The 24,580-nt window shown below is 38.9% G+C and overlaps 1 protein-coding gene across 1 annotated transcript in view; it reads right to left on the bottom strand.

The window, feature by feature from the left end:
• The window catches only part of rngtt (RNA guanylyltransferase and 5'-phosphatase), a 120,931-nt gene that overhangs the window by 30,095 nt on the left and 66,256 nt on the right, over window positions 1-24,580 (bottom strand). The window contains exon 12 of the mRNA XM_042503191.2: window positions 13,061-13,129. Within this exon, the coding sequence (XP_042359125.1) occupies window positions 13,061-13,129 (69 nt within the window). The remainder of the gene's footprint in view (window positions 1-13,060; window positions 13,130-24,580) is intronic.

Here is a 24,580-nt window from a genome sequence, read left to right as displayed (position 1 = left end):
TGCAACAAACTGCACCCCCCAAACAAGCATCTGTGTGATTAGGAATAACAGTTCCTAGAAGGCTACTGCTAACACGGCAACTAGCAGCACCACATGAGTGTGTTAAACTCTCAACTCTTGTATGTAGGCTATATTTAACAAGCTACACATTGTATGTATTCTCATTGTTATTCATGCTTATGCATATCTTGTTGTTCGTTGTTGCAGCTTTGCATCATATTTATATTTTTAACTTGCATGCTAGGTTTATACATTGCATTGTAGCATAAGTCACAGTTTTATATTTTACAAACTTTTCACACTCAGCATAACATCCATATTATTATTTAAATAATAACATTTTAGTGCTAAATGTCTACTACGTATGTATTTTGATGTGGAAATGAGATGGAGAAGTTATTTTTGTTTTTATGTGTGCAATTTTCCTTTGCAGCTCTCAGTCATGTGCTGGCTCCCTAACATGGCAATTAGTCATTAAAAACTCTGAGAAACACTGTTTTAGAAGAATTACTCCACCTCTGCATAAATGTATGCACACATATACTGTATATTTAACACATTATGGGGTCCAACAGTGCAAATACGATCTAGCCCAGCTCCTCTCTTAAAAATTAATAACTTTACGTAAGTATTTTAAGAGCAACTCAAATGTGCCTTGTGAGTTTCTCACTGTGTCTTCTCGTCGAAAACACATTTTCTGCATTCTTCATTAAGCATTTGCAAAACCAATTTTCAAAATATTTTGCATCCTACATTGTTTACGTCAGTGTTTATTAGCTAGCGGTCTTCTGCACAGCCTTTGTTGGCACATTACAACATTTCTTCGTGGGTTAGTGACATAGAAAGCTTCTGAGCACACGCATCAGGGATGCTGGATGCTGTCAGGATGCAACAGACAGAGGGCCTTATGTTACTCTTTTAATTTTAATTCAAAAGGTCACTGCAACCAATTTATTTCTTATTATTTCATTTACCCCCCACTAGTTTCTTGACATACAGATAATCTATTTTTTGTGCTACGATTTTGATATATCTGCTCTGTTTACTTTTACTATTTTTGTTGTTACGCAGCTTAACAACTGAAAAATTACAATTTAAAAAAAAAAAGAAAAAATAATATGTTTATTCAGAGACAACATCCCTGTCCTAGACCACACTCTCAACTGTTTTCATAGGGACTATTTCTTCTGCAGAAAGTTGTGAAACAAAAGTGTATTTAGTTCCTTTTAAAGTAATTATGACAGAGGATATAATCCAGAGAATTCTTACAGGATTTACTAACGGCTGGTGACTCTTCTCTATCCTGTTCCTCTTTTACTTTTTCTAACATGCAGCTCCTTCGGTAACTTATATTTGATCGCTCCTGACTTGTTTTTCCTGGACCCCATCTTCCTATCTCTTGTTAAAGAATTCCGAACATAACAAACTCTCATAAATTGTGCCAGCTTTCAAAAATACCAGCATGAGGTGACTGCAGGCATCACCAGCAGTACAGCTGTGCAAGCGCTGCTCGGCTGACTTTGCAGTTTCCTGTTTCTATTTCAACTAAACCTTTTTTGGTGACAAAGATAAAAACTCAAAGTAGTCCACAAAACTGCCACCTAAGACTTTATAACTTCTACAAGCAACCGCATTATCAAAATAGTCTGAATTGGCAAGAAAACCACAACACAGAAAATACGCTACAACAATGCTTGTCCGAGCATGAACTGCACATTAACGCTCCTCAACAAACCTGGAGCCGATGAGTGAAGAGGCAGGTAGTGGTTCACTAAAACAGCCATGCATTGCTCTGTGCTGGTACAGGTGCTTGACAGGTTATCAGACAGCAGCTAAAGGCACACTATTGTTTGTTTGTTGTGATTGGTAGAGCCAAACCAGAGCCCTTCCTTGATGTCAATATGGGAAATAAATAAGCTGGGGGGGAGCAAGACGGACTATTAGAGTCTGGAGAGATAACAGCAAACAGACAATGTGACAAGATATTGAACTGTTTAAGATTAGAGATTTGTTATTTTCAATTTGCCTCAAGGTATGGGGAGAAAACACACTGCCAGAATACTAATATGCCATACAGTATTTTAACAAAGTAGAAAATAAATGGTCAGATGGGTTTTATCTCTATCTGGGTTCAACAATCCTTTTTTGACCTTCAAAGAAATACTGAATGTAACATTCCAGCATTAACATGTCTGACAGGGGCGTTATGCAATCTTTACCCCCCACTGCTCTAATGTTCTAGGAAACGCCAGATAACGTCATTGTAAATCACAGTCACAGGATTTGACTCAAAAAAGTAATACAGCATTTTTTTCTGCCATTCAAGGTTTTTTTTTCATTATTTCAATGTCATTTTACAACACCAATCCAGACGAGACCTAATTGAAATGATATTTTAACAGTTGGTGGGTATTCTGAATAATAGTGAATATGTCAACTTTGTAAAAAACACACTATATTTTAAGTTTTCGGCAGAACGCTTTTTTTTTTAAGGGCTTTTTTCCCCTGCTGTTCAGCAACTATTTTATTACCCCATTCTTGGTATTATTTGGCCTGTTAGCATGCTGTGACTTTGCAGGGGTTTTTTGTCACTGATCTTAAATCAATAATATGCACTTTTTGTGGTTGTAGTGCTAATTCATTAAGTTTTGTGCACTTTATTTTTGCCATATGTTTAATTTTATTGTGTTTTAAGCCCATGTTTTGTATACATTTGGTGAAATAAAATGAACTGAAAATATTCAGATTTTAGTTTATATTTTGTGTGGCCCCTGAACTAATGACTAATGACAAAATCTGGACCCGTGGCTGGACCAGCTGGGAGCTACTGATCTAAAAGCTGCTGAGATACTTTGGTTTGAACCAACGTACTGAACCAGCTTACTGACAAATCTACCAATACTGCCATGACACTAACATGGTTAAAAGATAAAAGTGAGAATAAGATGCATCACTGTAAATTATGATGGATGTTTCTAAATAATGTTTATATTTGCACCTGATGTTCTAACACTTGAAAAAAATACAACATACTGTCGCTGAAAGTTGCCATGATTACAACTTGTTTTGGAGTTTCTCAGATAATATGGCTTTCAAGGATATGAATATTGTACCTCCTCACTCCTCACTGCTGTTTTGACTTTTGCAGTTAATGAGTAAGAAATTAATCACAGCTATTACACACACACATTCAAAGAGCAGTTCTAGCGTTGAATGAATCTGGCAATGATAAGGGACCCACAACAAACCGAAGCAATATCTGCCGCACAATTATTCATAAATACTTAAACGCCTGCTTAATATCAAAAGGGTAGTTGTCTATAATAGTAAACATCGTAAACACAGATGCAGTGAAAATAGCAGATGATAGTAAAGTGTAATAAAAATTTAAAGTGTAATTCTATTGAAGAAAAATAAGCAGGCTGCTTGAGGGTTTGCTTCAAGATAAGTCCTTTGATTAGTGTTTTTTTTCAAAGTCTCATTTCAATAACAGCTTTTTGCTCTGAGGCAGACTCATTGTTTAAGCGTGCTGCAGATTGCAGACTAAAGGCTGGACAAGTCCAATAAATCTGTTCCCCAGAGAAAAGCTCCCTCTGTTACAGCTCAGACACACTGGCCTGTTTCTTGAGAGTAACATCATATGTGTGTGTGTGTGTGTGTGTGTGTGTGTGTGTGTGTGTGTGTGTGTGTTTTGGCGGGGTTTTTGTGTGAATGTGCAAAAATGGTGCAGTGACAGAAAAGATTTGTCGTGGAATAAACACGATTGAGGAATACAGGGACGGGGAGTAAAGGAGTAAATCTTGGTCTGCAGTAATGACACCGATACAGTGAAGAAAAGCAGAGTGAAAATAAAATGATTATATTGATTCATGAAACGCATAAAATGCACAAGAGCCGATGATGTGACCTCCTAGATTCACATATCTGTCTCAGATCATCATCCCTCACAATATGATTCAAAAGCTCACTGGGTCCAAAATTGATGTGAATCACACCTTCTGTACAGACTTGGATTTCTGAGTGAAGCCGAGTTGATTTGAGATTTTTTTTTTCTTACTGTAGAGGAGAAAAATTCGTCTTTGTATTATTTGTACAGCGATCACCATCTGGAGTGCTCTCCCATAAGAAATTCAGCCATCTGTGGCAGTGGTTCTGATATAAATTCAAAATCTCTCCGATGTTCCCCAAACAAAGAAAACATATTCCAAGGACACCATGTGTTGGGCGAGATAACACACCGGGTGACTGCAGGCTGCCGCAGTGGCAACCTTTGTGCTAATATTAATGGACGGTCACAGCAGCAAGACCCTGCTGAGATTAATCCAGAGCCTAATCCCATTCACAGAAGAAGAGATTAACATTGCACTGGTTGCACAAAATCAATGACTTTGGAAAACAATTGCAATGTGAAGCAGTGTTATTGGCCCTGTGCAAACATAAATGGCTGATAGCGATGGTGGTGATAAAATAATTTAACCCAAGGAGACCCACGGGATTACTGTCTTTAATAGGCTGTAGTGGGCTGAGTTCTGAAGCTAGAGTGAAGATAAAGGCGTATCTTATGAAACTTGAAGACCTAAGAAATGTGCTCTTGGTACCAGCCATGACATGCTGAGTTGTCTGAAAGGGGGATGAATGACGCTCCAAAGTTAGGCAAAATTTTAGCTATGGAAAAACTGGCATGACCATTTTCACAAAGGTCCCTTGACATCTCACATCAAGATATCTGAATGAAAAATAGATTCTTTGGTTACCGACAAATCCCTCCTTTACAGACATGCCCGCTTTATGGTAGGCTCTTATTAATATTTTTGTTTTTTAAACATGCAATAATAAAACCAACAAGCGTATTCACAAAGGATGAATTGCGGCCGCTGATAGCATCATGAATTGTGCATCACTCAAAAGTGCTATCTGTCCTGTTTCAAGATTCATTTTACAAAGATATTGCTCTAATGATAGTACAGTGCAAAACAAAAGTTATGAAGCACAATGCAATTTGCCTTTTTTTTTTTGCTTCTGATTGCAATTATTCTTGTATGTATAAATGTTGCCTTTGTGCAGAGAACACAGTAGGCAGATTAATGGCAGAGAGAAAAAGAAAGCTGACACTGTTAGACTGCAAGCAACAAGTTCTGATGAATGAGGTGAAGAGGCATTTCTTAAAACTTCACACAAGGAATTTTAATGTGGCAGAAAGCAAGGATTTAGGGCTGCAGCTATCGAATATTTTAGTAATCGAGTATTCTACTGAAAATTCCATCGATTAATCGAGTAATCGGATAAAACATATTTTTGTTTAGTTAAAGAGCAATTATAAATATACATGAGACAATAAGACATTTCACCTAACAATGAACCATTGGTTTCCTTTTTTAACTACCCAGTTAGCTTTATTATGTTATTATTTTCCACCCTCATCACTCTGCAGCGCTGTGTTTTTACAGATTAAATAAAGCCTGTATGAAAGGCACGTCAGCCACGCATCCACAGTAGTCATAATTAATAGAAACCTAGCCCTCCGCAGGGCTAACGTTATGTTAGCAAGGTACAGTAACGTTAATCTCATTAATTAGCGCTACGTTAACTTCATTTTGCCTCGTCTCGCATGACGGTCCTCCGCTCTCGGAGTAAACAGGGGGCCTTCGGTGAAGATGCTGCAGCATTGAAGACGTACTGTTGTGGTATGCAAGCGCTGTCTCACAGTGAATACACGCAGCAGTGTTCGCCTTGGTGTCCAGCTTGAAATGTTCCCACACTTTTGACATTTTCTGCCTTTTCTTTGTGCCTTTCTCTTCGCTTTCGTCGCCTTCTTCGTCGTTACCTCTTCATCCATGGTTAAAACCAAACATATCCGCCGCCTCTTTTTTATTCTTTTACGTGCGTGACGTCCGTGCGTTGTGCCGCATTAGAAGTAGTCCGGGCGAAATACCATGCTTTGAGCTGGCAAAATTAAACGATTCCTCGAGGCAGAGAAAATTCCTCGATCATTTTTTGTAATCGAGTTACTCGAATTATTCGAGGAATCGTTTCAGCCCTACAAGGATTTAATACTTAATATCCCAGTCTGTCAGTGCTGTTGTGCCGTTTTCAAATGCACACCTTCAGGATGTAAAAGAAGACAGGCATGACACCGCTTATAAAACGTTTTATTCACCACCATCTCCCTGATGACGCTGATAATTTTACTTTGAATTGGACTGTTTTCGCAATGTGGCTCATTGGCATAAAAGCAGCCAACTTTGCACAAAATGCATGCATAATGCTCACATACATTAAAATACATGCAATAGCACAAGAGCATGGAGATGCCTTTGGCTTGGCAGCAGTTGAAGGCTTATTTTATCCTTTGTGGCTGCTTAGAGAATTACAATATTTCTTTTATTTCTTCTTTGTGCAAAAGCAGTGCAGTTCTTATGTGAATTTGCCCCCAGGAGTCTACAGCCATTCTAGCACTCCACAAGGCTGTGTGAGGCACCATGCAAACATCAGCATGCTAACATTAACAACACGATTATGCCAAAGTTTAACACACGCTAGATCTGAGGTTTAAGGGAACATCACTTGTTCGGCTAATGTTTGAACAATACTCAATCCCCTTAATAACATCAGTATCGAGATCAATACATGCATCTCATGAAGCTGACTTGTGTGCAGGTGGGTCCTGCTTTGCAACACCTCCATGTGACAATGTGAAATACTAAAAAACCACTATCAAAAACAAGGTCGCTGTTCTTTAATACTTAATGAACTCGGGTAAATTAAAGCAATTAGACATGATTTCTTACAGAAAAGGCAAACACAATGTAATTGCCCCAGAGGCAGATTTGCTTCAACATGGTGAACATCAAGTCATCACTCTAGGGGGTGGCATTAAGAGCTCCCCCACAACCCAGCATGTTTGCTCCCACTGCACAGCATCCTTCACAAATAACGGTTTATTTACAGGCTGGCATATCAAGAGGGTCTCAAACTAAAGCCACGGTGTCAATCAATAATCCATTGACTTGAGCTAAAGGTCAAAAAGAGTAAATGAATTTTAAAAAGTACACACCATCCACACAAGGCTAAAGTCTTCTTTATATGCAAGGTCACCAGAACAACATCAAACGTGGATGGTTTGCAGACACACTGACTATGAACAGCTCATTATTGCAGATTCACTTTCTCTGTGTGCTACAGACAAAACAGATAAGGGGCAGAATTTTATTGCACAACCACAAACTTGTTCTTCTCCTTTGAAAATATTTTCTCCAAAACAGAAAAAAAGAGAGCTCAACTGAAAAAGAGCCAGATAGCAGCAGAGTGCCCAGTCCCCTTATCTGCCTCCAGCCAATGCCTTTAATTCTGCCTTGTCAATATTTAATAACCTCTTGGAAAACACTTTTCTATCACTTCAGTGTTGTTTACTACGGTGCTGTACATTTACTCATTCATTAATTTTTTTTACTTCTCATATGGGATTACAAGACTTCACTATTTTACATACATCTTTCAGTCATGCATATTCTATATTGTAAAAGCTGTATTTGGTGAAGGGCTTCATATTACACTCCTTCAACCTTAGGTGTCCAATTACTGACTGTGTGGATGCACTAACAGTAGACTTTTCTACTCGCCGAAGTTTACTTTTTCCATTATGACAGCATGTGGACAGCTCAAGTCGGGCGGAGCGGAATGATGCCGCCTTCATTTGGCTCTGTGTAAAAGTGAAGGGGCCATATAAAGTGGGGACTTTGTTACTGCCCTACAGCGCTTTCTCTGCGTAAAAGCAGCGGGAAAGAAAGAGGTAGAGAAAGAGAAGGAGAGAGAGAAGGCGAAAAAAGCAGCTAAAAATACATCTAAATGTGGTGGTTAATACTATATAATTGCGCCACAAGTAAATGAATGTGTAGAAACGCTGATCGCCCCCTTCAGTAAAGAAATGTGAAAACATTTCTCTAGCGACAAACTGTGCACAGGTACAATTCAATATTGTCAGGGACAGACATTTAGGGGGATGTAAACACAAGAAAAACATTTTTGAGTAGAGGGGATCATTAAGTTTGACTTTGGCCTCTTCCAATTATTTCTCAAGAGTATTATAAAATGGTGATGCTGAAGGCTGCAGTAACAGACATTAGCACAGACTATTTTAAAGTAGACCAGCAAACAGAGTGCAGTTAGTCACCTTTCCATCACCAGGACTTTGGATGTTAAGGGTTGCTATTATCATTTAAATGAGTCTCTGCTGCTACATTAAAGTGCATGCAGAGGCTGTCGTGATGACACCCAGGCTGCTGTCACATTGTTGTTCACTAGACGACTATGGTTAGCTTCATATGAATAAATGAAATCTAAAGTAATTACTATTGTTTTATTCCAAAAATCCTGTTTGTGTTGTCTCAGATGTTCGAGATTTACAGAACCAAAACCTTCATAAACGAGGTATTTGATTGTTTTATGTAGATGCTGTAATAAAAAACTAAAGCCAGACAGTGTTACATAATATCTTTTGTAATGCCACATCAGATGGGCAACTATTTGCATAATCATTTAGTCACATTCGACTTGCCAGCTTTTCCGACCCGGCCCATTTGTTTAAGCGACTATGCAGACGGGAACCAGCTGCTGACCTTCAAGAGTTTGGAGAGATTTCCTTTCATCAGATTCATCTAACTGCTGAAAAACGTCTTAATGAACGGTGATTTGATCACAGATTGGTGAATCAGACTGAGCACAGGCGGCTTTAATGGGACACACTGAAAATCTGGAGGTAATTTCATACATGGCCTTGCAGAGCTGTGAAAGGACTTCCAACCAATTCAAAGGCAAGCATTACATAAAGAGGGGTGGGAAAAAAAGGCACCTGGAAACAGAATACCCGAACGACAACCTGTCCATGCAATATCGACAGAACATTTGCATGTTGTTCCAGCTGATTCTGTTGCCTCTCGTTGAACAGACATAATTTTTAAAACTGTAAAAAAAAAACTGCCAAAACAAATCAAAACCCTGGTTAAATGTGTATTTCTAATCTATGACTGCGATGTGGATGATGTTGTTGCAATTTCCTCAGCCGGATCGATAAATGCCACATACATCTTTTCACCCAAAGGGCCACAGTGCTTTCAACACCTTTTCCCGGCCCTGTTGTTCATTATTCATCAAATTCACAGAAGCTACAGAAGACAATAAATCAATGAACGGCTGCATCAACCTCAGCGCTCTAAATCCAAAACCATTTGCTAGTCAGGGCTGTGTATAATCTGGAAATTTAATACAATCTCCTAAAAATATTCTCTAAAGCATCTCTTGCATAATGTGCAGCTAAAAAAGAAACCAATTATTGCACCCCAATTAATTTCTTTTCGACCAAACTATTTCCCCCTGAGTTTTATAAATTAGAAATCAAGTGTGGAAATAAGTGTGCTACATCTAATTAGCATCCCTTCTTCTCAACCCACCAATCAAAACAGAAAGGAAGAAATGCAACGGAAAAGGTTGCACTGTACAAGCAACCTACGAGTGCCATGGATTGCATGCACCTGCAAAAATATAGACATCTATGTTGACATATTGATTGAGACCGTGATGCATCAATTAACCAGCCGCGGAGAGACATCTGCTGCTTGGAGATGCAGATCAAATCTGCTCATGTTTTGGTGGAGAGAAAGTGCAGCTGTGTAAACTCGCCTCCTCCAAATTTAATTTTCAGCTCTCCTGAGAACCGTTGTTACCTGGCGGCTATTGCCACAGTTATACACTGTATGATAATTACTTCACAAATCACAAAGAGCAAAAAAACTGAAAATGCTCAATACCTACAAGAGGGAGAAACACATAGACAGGCATGCAGGCCAATGCCGATGTTTACAGAAACAATCTGGCTGACAGCCGATACCAATGTGTTTATTGTTCATTATTTTATTGTTGTTATTTATTCCTCTTTTTTTTGCCAGGGCAACAAACAACTCTTCATTATGTTAAAAATAACAGAATATTCAGCCCTTCACTACACTACAATTGAATGAGCACATTTATGAAACAACCTTTAATATAATCTTTCACATGTAAAACATCTTTTGAAAAAAATAACTGCTTTAAAAGCCTTTTAAATATATTTAATATATCACAATTCCCTCTTAATATCCATCTGATATTGCTCCGAAAACATCAACAAATCTCCTCTTCAAACAGCTGTAAGTTTTTCCCCCGAAAACTACATTTGTCAGGATTATATTGAACACATCATGAGAGCATTATAATTTACTTTTGCCCAATACTTATTCTTAATGAATATAGCTTTAATGCATCAATATGTAACTCAATTAAACCTCCGTCAGCGGTTAATTCTGGCTACCGGCTGCTTAGTGCAAATGTTTACTAGCTCTCGTGCTGATTTCAAAACTGATTCGATGATCAAAAAGTAACAGTATCACAAAAAAAAACAGGGCGCATCATCTGAGTAGTTGTTACCCTTTTAATTATTTACTTTTGACTGAGGAGATGTTAACATATCCAGTGTCCAAACAAACGAGACACAGGTGTCCAGACACAAAATGTTAACACCTGTTAGATGTAAGTGAGCGCTGTCCAGTTCTTTGTCACGCAAATGTGCTGGATTCAATCCTGTCAAAAACATTTTGCGGCTTTCGTTGCCATTATAAAAATCGCCCTTTCTGCTAGAAAATGTGCCAACAGGTAAAATCAAATCAAGGCATGAAAAAATAATGACAGTAAATATCTGAAATATTCTCTAATGGCAGAGAACTCACAACCAGGAAGGAGGAAAAGAATTCACAATAACATTTATCAAAGTGCAGTGATTATCAACTTCAGCCCCATTCGCATTGGTCTAGTTTTACCTGGGGACTTCATGGGATTTTGAAATTACCCCCCACATCTGTGTTTCATGCAGCTTGTATGCACAGGATAAGCAAAGTCTGCATCTCCCTTTAATTTACTGACATTATCCCCCGTTATGACACACACAGTCATTTGTAACTCAATTCTACACAACAATAAGTATTAATTTACTGTATACATAAAAAGCTCAGTCTCCCACATATTATCCTTTTTTTTTACTACTTAAAATGGATAAAATGTTTCATGGTAGAGCTGTGTGCAGTGTATGGCTTCACTCTGCCATCCGCTGTCGTTCTCTCTGTTTATCATAAGACTATATTGCAACAGGAGTGTGTGCTCCGCTCCAGGGAGAGTTTGCAAGAATCCACCAGCACGCGCACACACGTGCACAGTAACAGGGCTAACTTTTTGCATCATACAGCTAATGCTAGGCTACAGCTAGGTTTAATGACCGACTCAAGACATTTTGTGTCAGTGAGAGTTTGTTCGGACCTTAGCTGCTGCTGCTGTGATAGCTTGTTCTAACCAGGGAGAGCGGCCCAAGTTGGTCCTCCAGTTCTGCATCTAACCCACGTATGTAACAGCAGCAACAAAGAGTTTGCTGATTTTTCTTATGTTGACTTTGAATTTCTGATTTTCTCGGCTAGTTGAAGCTGAGTAGTTCAATAGATGTAAAAAAAAAAAAAATGAATAGAAACTGGCGTGCTCAGTGTGTGTGGAGTTAATTGTGGTAAATCAAAGTACTCTGCGGTAGGCTAAATGTTTGAAAAAAATAGAGCCAAAAAAACCCAAAAAAAAACAGATTACCTAAACATGGTGGAGTGGGTCTTTTGAAGCACTCACAGGCACTTTTGTCTCATAGAGAAACAAAAGTTGGAAAGGAAGACATGAAGGGAAAAATGATGAAAAAAAAAAATCAGCATTTTTGGGTTTTTTTTATTGTTTTCCCCCATATTTTCCCTCTGATACAAGAGCGCCTGTGACCACTTCAAAAATTCAATAACTGAATTTCAAATTGCATTTGTTTTGTACTGTTGGTCAATTCAGACTCCTTTTCTTATGTTAGATTTTGGATTTTGTTCCTTGCAAGTTTCCGAGTACTCTATAATAATTTAATGCAAATACTTAAATAAGGACATCACCTGAAATGCCCATCCGTATTACGCAGATCAAAGACGATCTACGCAACTACTACAAATTGCCACAGGTCTCTTGGTAATACTAGTCCCATGTGAATATGGCTTTAGACATGTTTATGAACTTGCATGTGAGATTGTAATCAGATGCTGCTGTTTTTTTGGTCTATGATTCTCTTGTTGTGTGTATGACTTTGTCTGTGTCTTACCTCTATTACTTGTAAAGCACTTTTAATCTCTGTTTTTGTCAGTACAAAAGTTATCATTAGTCGAGTAGAATTTTTTGATGATTTAATTAAAAGCATGACCTCTGAATGGCCCCAATTTTGATATTTTGTACATCAATCTATTAAAGACATGAGCCAACATGAGACTGCCTGAGATTTTGAGGACACAAAGCAGGTAAACAAGTAAAAAAAGCTTCATGAGATAGAGATAAGGACAGAATTTCAATATCGGTGCTTAACAATGTTGATACAGGAAGGAGAATGTGTCAAAGCTGAGAATAATAAGTAAAAACTGTGATGCTTTTGCCAAACAGCAGAGTCAGCAGGCACTACCGCTACCTGCAGCTTTATTTCATCTCAAAACACCTTTAATATTCCTCATGCTCACATTGAGATTACTTCCTGTACTATTCCTGCATTAATGCTGAGTGCGATAGCATATTTTATAAATTACACAGTGGAATATGGGCCCTGAGTCCATCACAGGAGAAGAAAGGAGGAATACTATTACTGTCAGAGATAAAAGTGATTTTCTGCTGTTCAAACGACAAAGTAAATTGGTATTCCTACCAAGGCCGTTTCCGTTGTAACACAAACTGCCATGTGTCTGTTTTACTGTGCAGCCTCTAACAGAGAGCCCTGTGTTTATGTGGAACCATGTAGGTGTGGGGTTTCCTACAATAACAGAGGGCAAGACTGAGAGTGACAAATGGCGTGTGGTGGTGACAAGCTGTCCGATTCTAATGTAGGAGCTCTGTGGGATAAAAAGCTTCGCCTGACAATCAACCTGTGGCAACAAGGCTACGGCTTTGAAAAATGACAGATTGTCAAACATAGATGGAGGCTTACCCCGCATGGCTGGAAGATAAGCCCGTCGACTTCGTGGCTGACCTGGGACGTGAAGCTGCCTTCAAGTAGCTGGAAAAAAAAGGGGGACACAGTTTCAGTCAAGCAAAACTGATAAATGACAAGATGGGTGGCTGAGGGCTTTAGCTGGGAACACACAAAATGACACTGATTTATAAAGTCAACTACAGCTACAGAGCCTGCCAACAATACGCTCTAAATGTAAGAAAAGTTACAACATAGCTGGAAGGCTTACACAGTAGTCTGATACTTTGTTATCACCCAGCTAGCCCTGAAACTAGGCACTAATCTCTTTGATTGATAATGCATGACTAAGAGATCAATATCTGTAACTTGACAGCCCAGGTTGAGGACCAGAATAGCAATGAATCATTAAGTTCCTGATGACTGGAAAGAGTGGATTTCATCTCTTCCATTAATACCAACCACCAAACTGAAAAGAGAAAAGGAACCTCCTGCATCATATTAGAGGAGGAGATGCCCAGGAGACGTGGCAGAGCTACTGTACAATAAAAGCACATTTTCTACATCACGGAGCACATCAACAGCCATGGCAACTACAGCAAGGGATATTAGGGGCACTAAAATAAGGCTGAATGTACAATCTGCATATGGAAACAGATGAAGAGTTCCCCAATTTCAAAGTGCTTTGCTTTTATGCATATTTTTATTTAAGAAATACAAATGTACTCTGTTCATTTTTTTAAATCTTCTTACAATTAAACCATTTCTTCCCCCCTTCATAATGGGGTGTACTATCATATGACAAAACGGAAGAGTGTTTATTTATCTTTAACTATAGAGTCACAAAACACAAAGACTTAAACAAAAATTAGCACAATACAGACGATTAACCAAAATTAGGGCTAGGTTATATGGCCTATAAATAATAGAAATGTACAATATATTGGACTGATAAATTATTGGCCGATAACAGGAAATTTACATTATTTTGTTTTATTCAGAGTTCCTTCTCACACATTTTCATGGACAAAACTCCATGGACTATTCCTTCAGTTTTCTTATAGCACAGCTAATATACAGTTTTTCATGATAGACAGTCATAACCAGCAAAAGATCTATACGTTCTTTGAAGATATACTCTGCCGAAGTTATGCCAATCCTCCATGATTGTGGTGTTAGTGCGGAACATCATCTTCTTTGTTAATCCAAACCAAAGAGCTTTAATTTTTTTATTGCAGTCTCACAACAGATGGAGCAGTTTTCCTTCAGCAGCACCACATTTTATACATTTACTGTCATCCCATAAGCCCATTTTACAGTTTATAGCTGTGACTGGTTGTAATATAATGTGTTGAGTACTTCAAATTGCCTTAGCTTGTTGGTATTTGTTTGTTTTCTGGTTACTACATTAAAAGTACAATTACACTAAAATGTTTCCATCAAGTGAAAAAAAAAATCAACAGCAGCTGGCTAATACAGAAGTCTACTCTAAGAAACAAAGGTGCTAAATAACCAAATAGGGTTCTCCAACTTGTAGGAGAACACTTTGGGTTCCTGCTAGAAGATGTTATAAGAACCCTTTCAGAAGTGTCCCAGAAACCCCGATGACAGGTTATACTAGAGACACTTCTTTTGTGTAATTGTTTCATCCAAAACACTCTGCAAGATTTATCCAGAACCTTTCCACATTCGAAGTGTGCTAAAAGATACACACACAGGAGGTTCTGCCAGGAACCCTTTTATATTCCAAGCATTACATCTTGAATCCACCCAAGGGGACTCTTAAAAAAATAATTGACCACATTGACCATAGATCTCTCTTCCACTAATCATGTTTTTAGTTTAACAGGTTAGCCCCCTCATGAGACTCCTAAAGGGCCGAGGCTGATGTGGTCCAGTGCAACCCACAACACTAGTGGTTCACATTCACAATGTTACAGCTGCAGTAGGGTTGGGCACCAAAAAAAAAAAAAAAATAATAATAATTTCAGCAGACCATGTGGTCTGAAATGATGGTAAAGAAATCAACAATGTCAGAACACAAGTAAAATGAATTGATTAAGGGGATTCCAGTATGATCTACATTTAAAAAATACCATGTTCAACAAGGGTTAACATTTGAATATTTGAGGGTGAGGATCTTTTAACACTCGTGCTTTTAACAGTCTTTAAACTTTTTCTTACAAAGAGAGGTTGTTTGGATTAAAAGGTTTCTTAATGGAACACTAATACTCCTTTCACCCCAAAATTAGCATGTTCATGCATGTTTTTTAAACAAGGGTAAAACCGCTAAAAATAGCTATAGACTGCTTTCCCATTGCCAGTAGAGCAGAGCTGTGTACTACTCTTCATTTATCTCTTACGTATTCAGTCTCTCTTTCAAACTCGGTGCAGACTAATTTGGATCGATGTTTGAGCACTGCACTGAGGGAAACGGACAGTAATTAGTGATGGCGCGTCATTGCATCTCGCTGAATATGAAGCTGGAATTAGCACGTTTACCTCAGTGTTCCGTTTCCATCAATGTCAATAAATTAACCAGGACCAGTGAAGAGCCATTTCACCCGGGTGTGAATGCAGATTGTGCACGTTCACATTGCATAAAAATAGCCAGATGTTAGCAGATGTTAGCTGTTTTTTGGTGCAGCGGCTTAATGAGGCTTAAGTCTTATGCTTCACTCAAATGGATCTTGTAAGCTTGTATTTATGACATGTGAAGTCATGTGTGCAAAGTTGTGAGCTCAGAGGTCCCCGAAAAATTTCCAATTAAATGGTTGTGAATACTACAAGAGGGGCGATGTTCGTATGACTCTTCTTGGATGGAGTATTTCCGCATGCACACAGAATCTTAAAGGTCTTTCTTCAGAAGCAAGTGGTTTTGGGTAGAACCTCAGCCCTTCAGGAAGAACCCTTTTAAAACTCTTACTCCTAAAAGTGCATAAAGTTTCCATGGAGTTTGTTAGTAAGCACTGGGCTACATTTTGGCAAACTGGCAACATTAAAAGTCAGCTGACTTAGCTATTAGCAGTTCCTGTTTGCAGTTTACCCACACATGTACAGACAACTATCAATGAATTACTTTGATACTGAAGAAAACTTGATGACTCTCAGACAAGTTCGATTATGTGTCTCTAATGACTTCAGAGATAGTGATATCCTTCGGGAAGTGTTAGTCACACAGAATCTAATATACGTCTGTGTGTATTGACTCAGACTCATTTGAGCAAGTTACATCTCCAAGGAGTGAAAGTTTTGTTGCACTTTCACGTCATCTTGTATCCTTGCCACACTTCTCCAACAGACCTACAATAAAATATAGAAGGCTGAATATTAGAAATAGATATAGGCTCGCATCAGTGTTCAGTGGGGGTTTAATTCAAACACAGTGTCAAAGCTGAGAAGAAAATTGTACAAAGTGAAGAATTCTGTGCAGTCAAGTATGAATATGAAGACTGAGGCTTTTGTGTGCCGAGACAAGAAGGAGACAATGTGAAGGTTAGCTGAGTGCTTCATCTTCAGTGATATTTGAAAACGCAAGGAACTGAAATGCAAGACTTTCGAATCAATATTTCGAAAGTGAACACGAGATAAGCTGAAAAGAGATGAAAGAGATGACTGCACGGTAAAATCAAACTGTGCATGAAGTTTTAGGTGAAGTTGTGCTCTTTGGCATGAATGACCAATATGAACAGTTTATTTCAACACTGCACTGGCATGAAGGGAGACCTGCTGCTGCTGCTGCTGCTGCTTGGAAGATAGGAAATCAATCTAAAACTGTATCATATGCCTTGGAAAATGTTCGGCTGTAATGTAATACCAAATGCCAAATCTAATATATGATATCACATAACTCCATAGATCAAAATCTGTCAGCTCTTGAAATGGCAGGCATGAACAAAGATTGCAGAATCACTGTTGACCGTCAATTGTCAGCGCAAGTATTGCAAAATATGTATTCTATTGCAATCCTTTAAAACTTGCCAAGTAAGTTCTGTATGTGCATGCAGATGGTAAATATATTTAGGCAGGCAGGAAATGACCCTGGTCAATAAAATAGAAAGCATATGCATTAGTGCACTGCAACGGATATCAGGTATCATATCCAAGCCATCAAGATGAACTAAAGCAGAGAGCAATGCATTTTAGCCGGGCAGGGAAGGTACTGAAAGGTGGAACAGCAACATTTCAGTGGTCTTTTATAAGTCGTCTCCTGTCCCAATGACAGGAGACAATAAAATGAAATGATTAAATATTAATTAACAATGCCCGCATTTCCGTCTGGCTCTGACATTTCAATCAGCAGGCATGGACAACGTAAGTGCCTGTTGACTAGGAAATAGCAAAGTGCTGAGTAGATATGAAGACTGTCAACAATCATCAGAGCCATTCACCGTGCAGGAGATGACAGATCGTCATCATCTGTCCCGGTGTTGCTTGGAGACTAACCAAATTATAACCACAAACACAAATAGAAGAAAGCGTGAAATATAACATAACTAAATTTGGACTTCATGCAAGGTTGTTAACCCATTTCATGCACAGCAGCACTGCAGGCTGTGAAAGATGCCTCTGAAACATGGATTTTGTCCAGTATTAGACACATCTAGTCTTTCTCAAGAAATCTCTTTCAAGTGAGTAGATACTACTGTATAATACATCAGATAATATTTACTGCAAAGCAGGATATTTATCCATATTTTAAGATGAATAAGATACTAGTGCACAAATGTCTAATTTTTTTTCAATAGAGAGCTATAGTCCTGATATCACATCCAGGAAAGCTTCTGCAATTCACTAAATGCTATCTTTCATTTAGCATTTCTTCCATTCGTTTTTTTTTTTAGCAAGAAGTGACCATATTTGGATGGCTGTGGAGGAGCAAGGGGTGGATGTGACTGTGAACCAGAGAACAACCCCAGGGTAGCAACATGTCATTAGGTAGTCAGATTCTAAAGCATACCTTCCTTTACTGCTATTTTACTCTAAAAAGGACCAAAATGTATTAAATTAACATCATTCTGTAATGAAGAAGACTTGAAACTAGCGAACGAGACCATAAATTCATTTTTTTCATGAACTTGTGAACAATCTGACTTTGTTTTGCAACCACTGGTGTATATATATACAATATATGATATGATATACCATAATACATTTACAAAGCAGATTTTTTTTTAAACCCATTTTATATGGTGAGTTGTTCATTTTTTAAAAAAAGGACACGAGTCAAACCTCAAACAATGGAAAACTATGTGGCAAATGTGAAAGAAATGCAGAATCAATGTTGGTCTGGTGTTTTTGTTGGAGGAACATTACAGTCTCCTTGTCACTCCACACTTTTCTGATGCTTTTGTTTCGTCTCTTTAATGTAGCGAAAGCTTGAGTGATACATAAGTGACATGCTTCATATGTCATGATTTATTCACCAAGTCTGGTTCAATTGCACTGTCATATTTTTTATTTACATCAATGTTTTCAACACAGAAAGGCACAAAACATTTTTACCATGTTTTGACTATTTAAACTACTCGCTTTAGCAGATATAACCTGCAATGGTTTTGATGACACCCTTGTGAACTTTGGCTCTCTAGCTGCAGAGCGCTGCTTTAAATAGAGAGAGATATCCTGCGTCTGTTACATTTATACCATCAGATGATTTCATTTCCACAAGTACTTTGATGGAAAACATCACCACTTCTCAAAATCTGTGTGTGAGGGAAGTAAGTGTAGTCATCAGCCCTCGGAGGAGCGCTGCATACATTTATCTAGAGCCACAGAAAACTGTTCGGTCTCTGCTGTATCTGCAAAGAAAGCAGAGCAACATCAGTGCTCTCCAGAATGATGAATGAGTCACAGCAGATCACACAAAGCTTGACAATCATGCTGACATGGAGAAGGCAGATAGCCAGACTAAAAAGAACTGGTGCCTTTATGAGGGAACGGCATGTAGGCGGTAAGATCTGGGAGTTCCATTTCAGTTCTCTTGCCATCTTAGCACACCCACCCACCACCTTCGTCGAGCACAGTGAACCCTGGATGGAGAGATGAGCAGAAAGACTTCCACTCACACATCCTCCCACAGTAAGGAAGTTCCTTGGAGCGATAATGCAGAGAGGGGGCAGCAACCCTGCTTTCATGGTAAACCTCTGGAAGGATGGAAACACAAAGTTGTGCCTGGTACAGTAAGGCTGTGTGGGTGGAGGCAAACACCTCAGCCCCATTAAGAGATCAAGCTTTCATTGCAGACTCCAGGGCACAGACGGGACAACGGAAGAGCTCGGGGAGACGAATCAACCGCTAACATGCTAAGCAATGTCTTCCCCCTTGAGAGAGTGGATGTCAGGGTGATGGACGTCAGGCCATTTTCCTCTCCAGTGTTTCATGTTTGGGCTCATTTTACAAAATGACACAATGATGAATGATATCTGGCTCAGTGTTAGTCGGATAGGGTCGAAATGACATGAAGTGTGCCATTCACCTTCACTGTTAAGTACTCTGTCTTCTACACTGCACAGGCTTGTTTTTATTAGACAATCAAACAGAAAAATCCCCTGACATCAATTCTAGCCGGCCCTTAATCTTACTGCGATGAATAATACATCAGAAACCGGTGAAATAAAGATCTGCAGGTTCGGAAACATTTAATAGAGCTGCACACAAAACCAGAGTATTCAAACAGCGTTCACAGTAGCTGCATAATGCCATCTGTGATTTGTGTTATGACATTTAATCAAAAGGAACCCCAAGCATTAACCTTTTGTTGCTTTGATGACGATTTAAAAAGCAAAAACGGTAACTGTAGCCCCTTTCATACCTTTTATGCCTCTTCAAGATGGGGATTTTACACCGTTATTCACTTCACCGTTCTGTAAGCTATCTAAAAATCACACACTGGAACAGCATGATGCCCTCGTTGTTTGGTTCTGTTAAAAAATTCAAAGGCCCTAAAACGTCCACCTGGGCTTACCATGTTTTTTGCATCATTGCTGGGCAGCTAACATCAGATTCATGATATACTGGCAGTACTCCCACAAACTGGGAGAAAGATCTGACCTGCCCAACAAGCTGTCCATTACGAAAAATGCATTCCTTTAAGACTTCTCTCCACGATCTTCTTTTTTTGTTACACAGATCTTCTGCTGCCTTTTAAGAGGACCACTTTACACTGTCGAAAGCTCAGAGAATCTGGCACCAAGTTATGAAATTCTGTGAACTGCCAAACAAATCAATACACACTCCCATATGGCATAACGAAGGACTCTCTTCATGTTTTTCAGATGTTGCTTTTAAAGAATGAACCCTAAAAGGAATAGTCACTATAAAAAATCTCTCCATTAAGACAGTTTGCATCAACTGATCAACTGCAATCAAAGACCATAAAAGATCAACAGACCTACCCTTCAGGTGTCACCCTGCTGACATGCAGCAAAGGGCAGCAGGTCAGAAACTAACCAGTTGCAAAGGCCTCAGCCCACACAGGGCGCACTCTCTACCAGGTGAGCTAAAGGTTGCCCCAATTCATTTTCTTTTGATGATCTGATTGTTTCATCTCACTTTAGATCACAGACAAGAAAACTGCCTTGCAAAACTGATGACTTGATGCATGAAAATTCCTGACAGTCAATGCGTCACAGAGAAACATATGAGAAAACGCCGGCTGTCAGCTGAGAAAAAGCAGCAAAGTCAATCATCTGTGCTGATCTTGGTCTGTTCATATTATTTTTTAAAGCTAGTATTGAGTGTAAGTAATTCATGGAGTGAACATAGACATCCATATACCAAAGAAAAATACAGGCTGATTAACTAATCAAGACGAATTTAAAGTGAAACATTCGACAAATAAATGAACTCTTGGCATTTATTAAGACCTTCAAACAATTGCTTTGAGGGCATTTTGTAGACCTAAAGTCAGTTTATCTTGTCTTTACCTTTTAAGGTTATTTGACTGGATTTAGGTAGGTAACAACAGTCTGTGTTGTCTTTTCTACACCCGCAATTTGAGTCAGAGTACAGAAGAAAGAGTGAATCGTCCAAGAAGGACGTCATTAATGTTTACAATTTGTGCTGTCACAAGCATGAGCTTCTTTTCCATGAGATGATGCACGCTTCCTTCTGCACGGTGATAAGTTTGGGAGGAAAATAGTTCCTACACGAAACTTCTCACAACAAGGTCATCATTTCTGGAAAGAGACATGACTGTTGAGTTTTTCAAATGTATTTTTTTTGGCGCCATGAGTACCACAAGCCAAGTGCCATCTACCTATGATTAATATAACAACTATGACAATTTGAAATTTAAAACAGGACACAAAAGATTATGTCACCATAACGTAAAAAAAAATCCAAAACAATAGAGCTAAGCTTCATTTTTCATAGGTGGTACATGGTTTGTGTGATTTAGTAGATATCCAGATCAGTTCATCACGATTAAATCCATTTTTTACTACACTACAGGAGAGAAAAAATGTATGTTTGATTTTGGGAAGTGTCTCTATCCAACATTGTACAATAACAAAACATAATGAATGAATGCCATCATAATAACATGTAAAAGAGACCAAAATACAGCAATGTACAGCAAACCTAATTTTAATCTGTTATTTTCTCACTTAAAGCTAATTAAAGAACTGGGTAATTGGCATGCAGAAAATAGAGAGTAAAGGCCTGATAAGTCTGCTGCTGACAGTAAAATAATCATAGATGTCAAATATTTCTACACCTCAAAGTGAATGAATATGCGTACGCGAGCAGGACACTGCAATTAACAAAGCAACGCCATGGCTCATTTTCTGTGCAATATCATCAGCTTTTCCTCTGCCACACCTGAACTGATATTATGCACTTCTCCATTCCTGAAGCCTTTGTACTTTCCTGCGGTCTGCTCATCCTCGTTGCTCTGAGGAGGCTTAGGTGCGGGGGCTGAATCAAAGGCGGAGGATGGATTGATATTCCAGTCAGGCCACAGGGCTGTTGCTGGAGGCTGCTTTCAAGCCTCATGTGAATGGAACCTGTGAAGCCGGTGTGCAGTTCCCTATTAAACGGAAAGCCCACATCAGAGTGTATGGGCAGCGCCGCTAAAGCACGAGCTGGCCTGGAGTCAAACGAGGTTGCAGTCTGGAGAAGTTAAACTTCTTCGGACATCTTATCTTTTGATTGATACTGGTCGATTTATTTAAAAAAAAAAAAAAAGATTACATTTTACAGGGAAAAGATGAAGAGAGACATTAACATTTTGAGGATTAAAGCGATAAGTCTAGAGCGGGTGAGGATTATGAGAAATATCAGGGCACGGCATGAAATTGAATTGTGGGATAAAAAAGAACCTGTGGCGAACTGGACAAGCGGCTTGATGAGTGACTTGCACCTAACACCCGCTACCGTGAAATTACCAAAGTTAGTAGCAAGTTATTGCAAGATGATGAAGACTTGAGGCTCCAAGAAATCATCGCACAAAAATTCATAACCTGAGCTGAGGCCCAGGGACTCAGCGGGGGTTACATTTCAATTTTTTATCATCTAACTTAAATTTCAGTTTCAGGATTATTCATTTCTATATCTTTGTCAAAACGAAGTATTAAAGTACTTTACAGGGACTGAGCCCACCAAGATTTAATAGTTATACTTAATAATTTTTTCCATTAGAAATTTAATCACAGATCAAATCAATATTACAAAAACTTGAAGAAGCACAAGAGGTGGAATATCGAGTAGAAACACAACTAGCATTAACAGAGGGAATGGGTGTGAATTGGCCTGAATGCAAACTTTTTATACTCCACTAGCACATTAGCCCTTTTTACAGAGATTGCGCCTGTCCGACAGGCCCAAACAGCACGGCATTATGCCGCTCTGGTGTGAGATTTTAGACAGCATACCGGCATGCCAGACGCAAAAGAGGCGAGATAGGCTTTAAGTTCAAGAAAACAGTGTCTGCCTGTTTTCTGACATATATGACATACATCAGGCATCCCTTTCTAAACATTAACAACGGCATAATATGGCACAGGCCGGCTTGAGCCCATGCCGCTGCATAAGCCTCAGCCACGTGGGGCGCACACTCTAGCACACACTCTGGAGCTAAAGGTTGCTCCACCATTCCTGAAATATGGCAGTTGAACTCCTCCTCCGCTTGGAGGGTAAGGAGCTCCTGGACCTAACTATGTTCCCAATTTGCTGACATTTCCAGCGGTTGTTGTTGTTCTTCATTTTTTTCAAGATTATTTTGAGCTTGCATCGCTACACCAAAGCCTTGCAGGCTCTTGGCAACTTGGTTTGTAAACAGCATAACTATGACAATGCACAGAGCTGAAAGCAAACAGGTAAGAGGCTGTATGTTGCAGACAGCTGTAAATACCCCACCAAACACATACATTCCAAATGTTCTGTATACATGTTCAACGACACCCCAAAAACTCGAATCATAATGGCATATCCAACATCTCTTGATTGAAAAAATGCCACATTGTTAAATCCGTAAACACATAAATAAATGTGTAAATTCTGAATTCAAAATAAGTTTTTGCATGACCCACAACAAATTTGGAATATTGTCACATTTGTAATAGGTTTGGCACAATATCAATATTCGCTTAACCAGTATTGTGGCCCAAAGATAACAAATTTATTGCTATATTTGTAAAACACTTAGGAGAATAAAGATAATACTAATGCTAACGGTCAAATTCATCTTTAACTTTGATAATTAAAAATAACAGTGTAGGGAGTTGGAGAGGGAAAAAAGCGAGAACAAAAAGAAGCTGGTGATTTAAAAGGTGCTGGATTATTTACATATACGGATTATTAACATGATATCAATTTTTCATTGTTTAGTGTCTTATTTATCGTCAATGCAGGTAAATTGTACCACCTCCTAATTTGGAATAATAGTATGCATGTAAACATAGTCAATAATGTGGGCAATATCGAACAAATACATCAGACGACATAAAATTATTATGAAGCAGAGATGGGACTCTGTGCTGAAGCTAAACCACTGCCAGTTAGACAACTCACCGGCCCATCTCCGGGAGAGAAAAGATAAATCGCCAGCCACAAACACACAGCAGTGCCGAGCACAGCCCACACACTCAGACACATCCAGTCACATTGATACAGACAGCAGACAGAGAGTCGGTGTGAAGAGGCAACAACCAGGAGGCAGCCCTTCACTGGGCTCCAGCAGCAGGCTGCTGTAAGTGCGCTGTCTGAGAACAGTGAGAGAAGAGACTCTGACATCCAGCCAGCAACAGCCCTCTGGAGCTCAGGGCAGATAGACACGAACGTTTGACTCTGGTTTTTGAGGGCGATTGTCTCGTCACAGTACCGAGATGGAGCCAACCAATCAAGATTTAGATATTTATCAAGTTCAAACTGTCACTGAATGTGAAACTGTATCATATCATAGCACTTACATCACTTATTTAAGTTAAGAGCTGCAACTAATGATTATTTCATTATTATTCATTATTTAACATTCAGACACATTTAACTTGTTTTGAAAATAAATAACTATTTTTGACACGCTACACTCTAGTATAA

The sequence above is a fragment of the Plectropomus leopardus genome, chromosome 16, assembly GCF_026936395.1.
Source record: "Plectropomus leopardus strain MGB_pleo_1.0 chromosome 16, ASM2693639v1, whole genome shotgun sequence".
NCBI classification, from domain to species: domain Eukaryota; kingdom Metazoa; phylum Chordata; class Actinopteri; order Perciformes; family Serranidae; genus Plectropomus; species Plectropomus leopardus.
The sequence above is the reverse complement of the archived record's forward strand: the minus strand, read 5'-3'. Positions and strand labels throughout refer to the sequence as shown.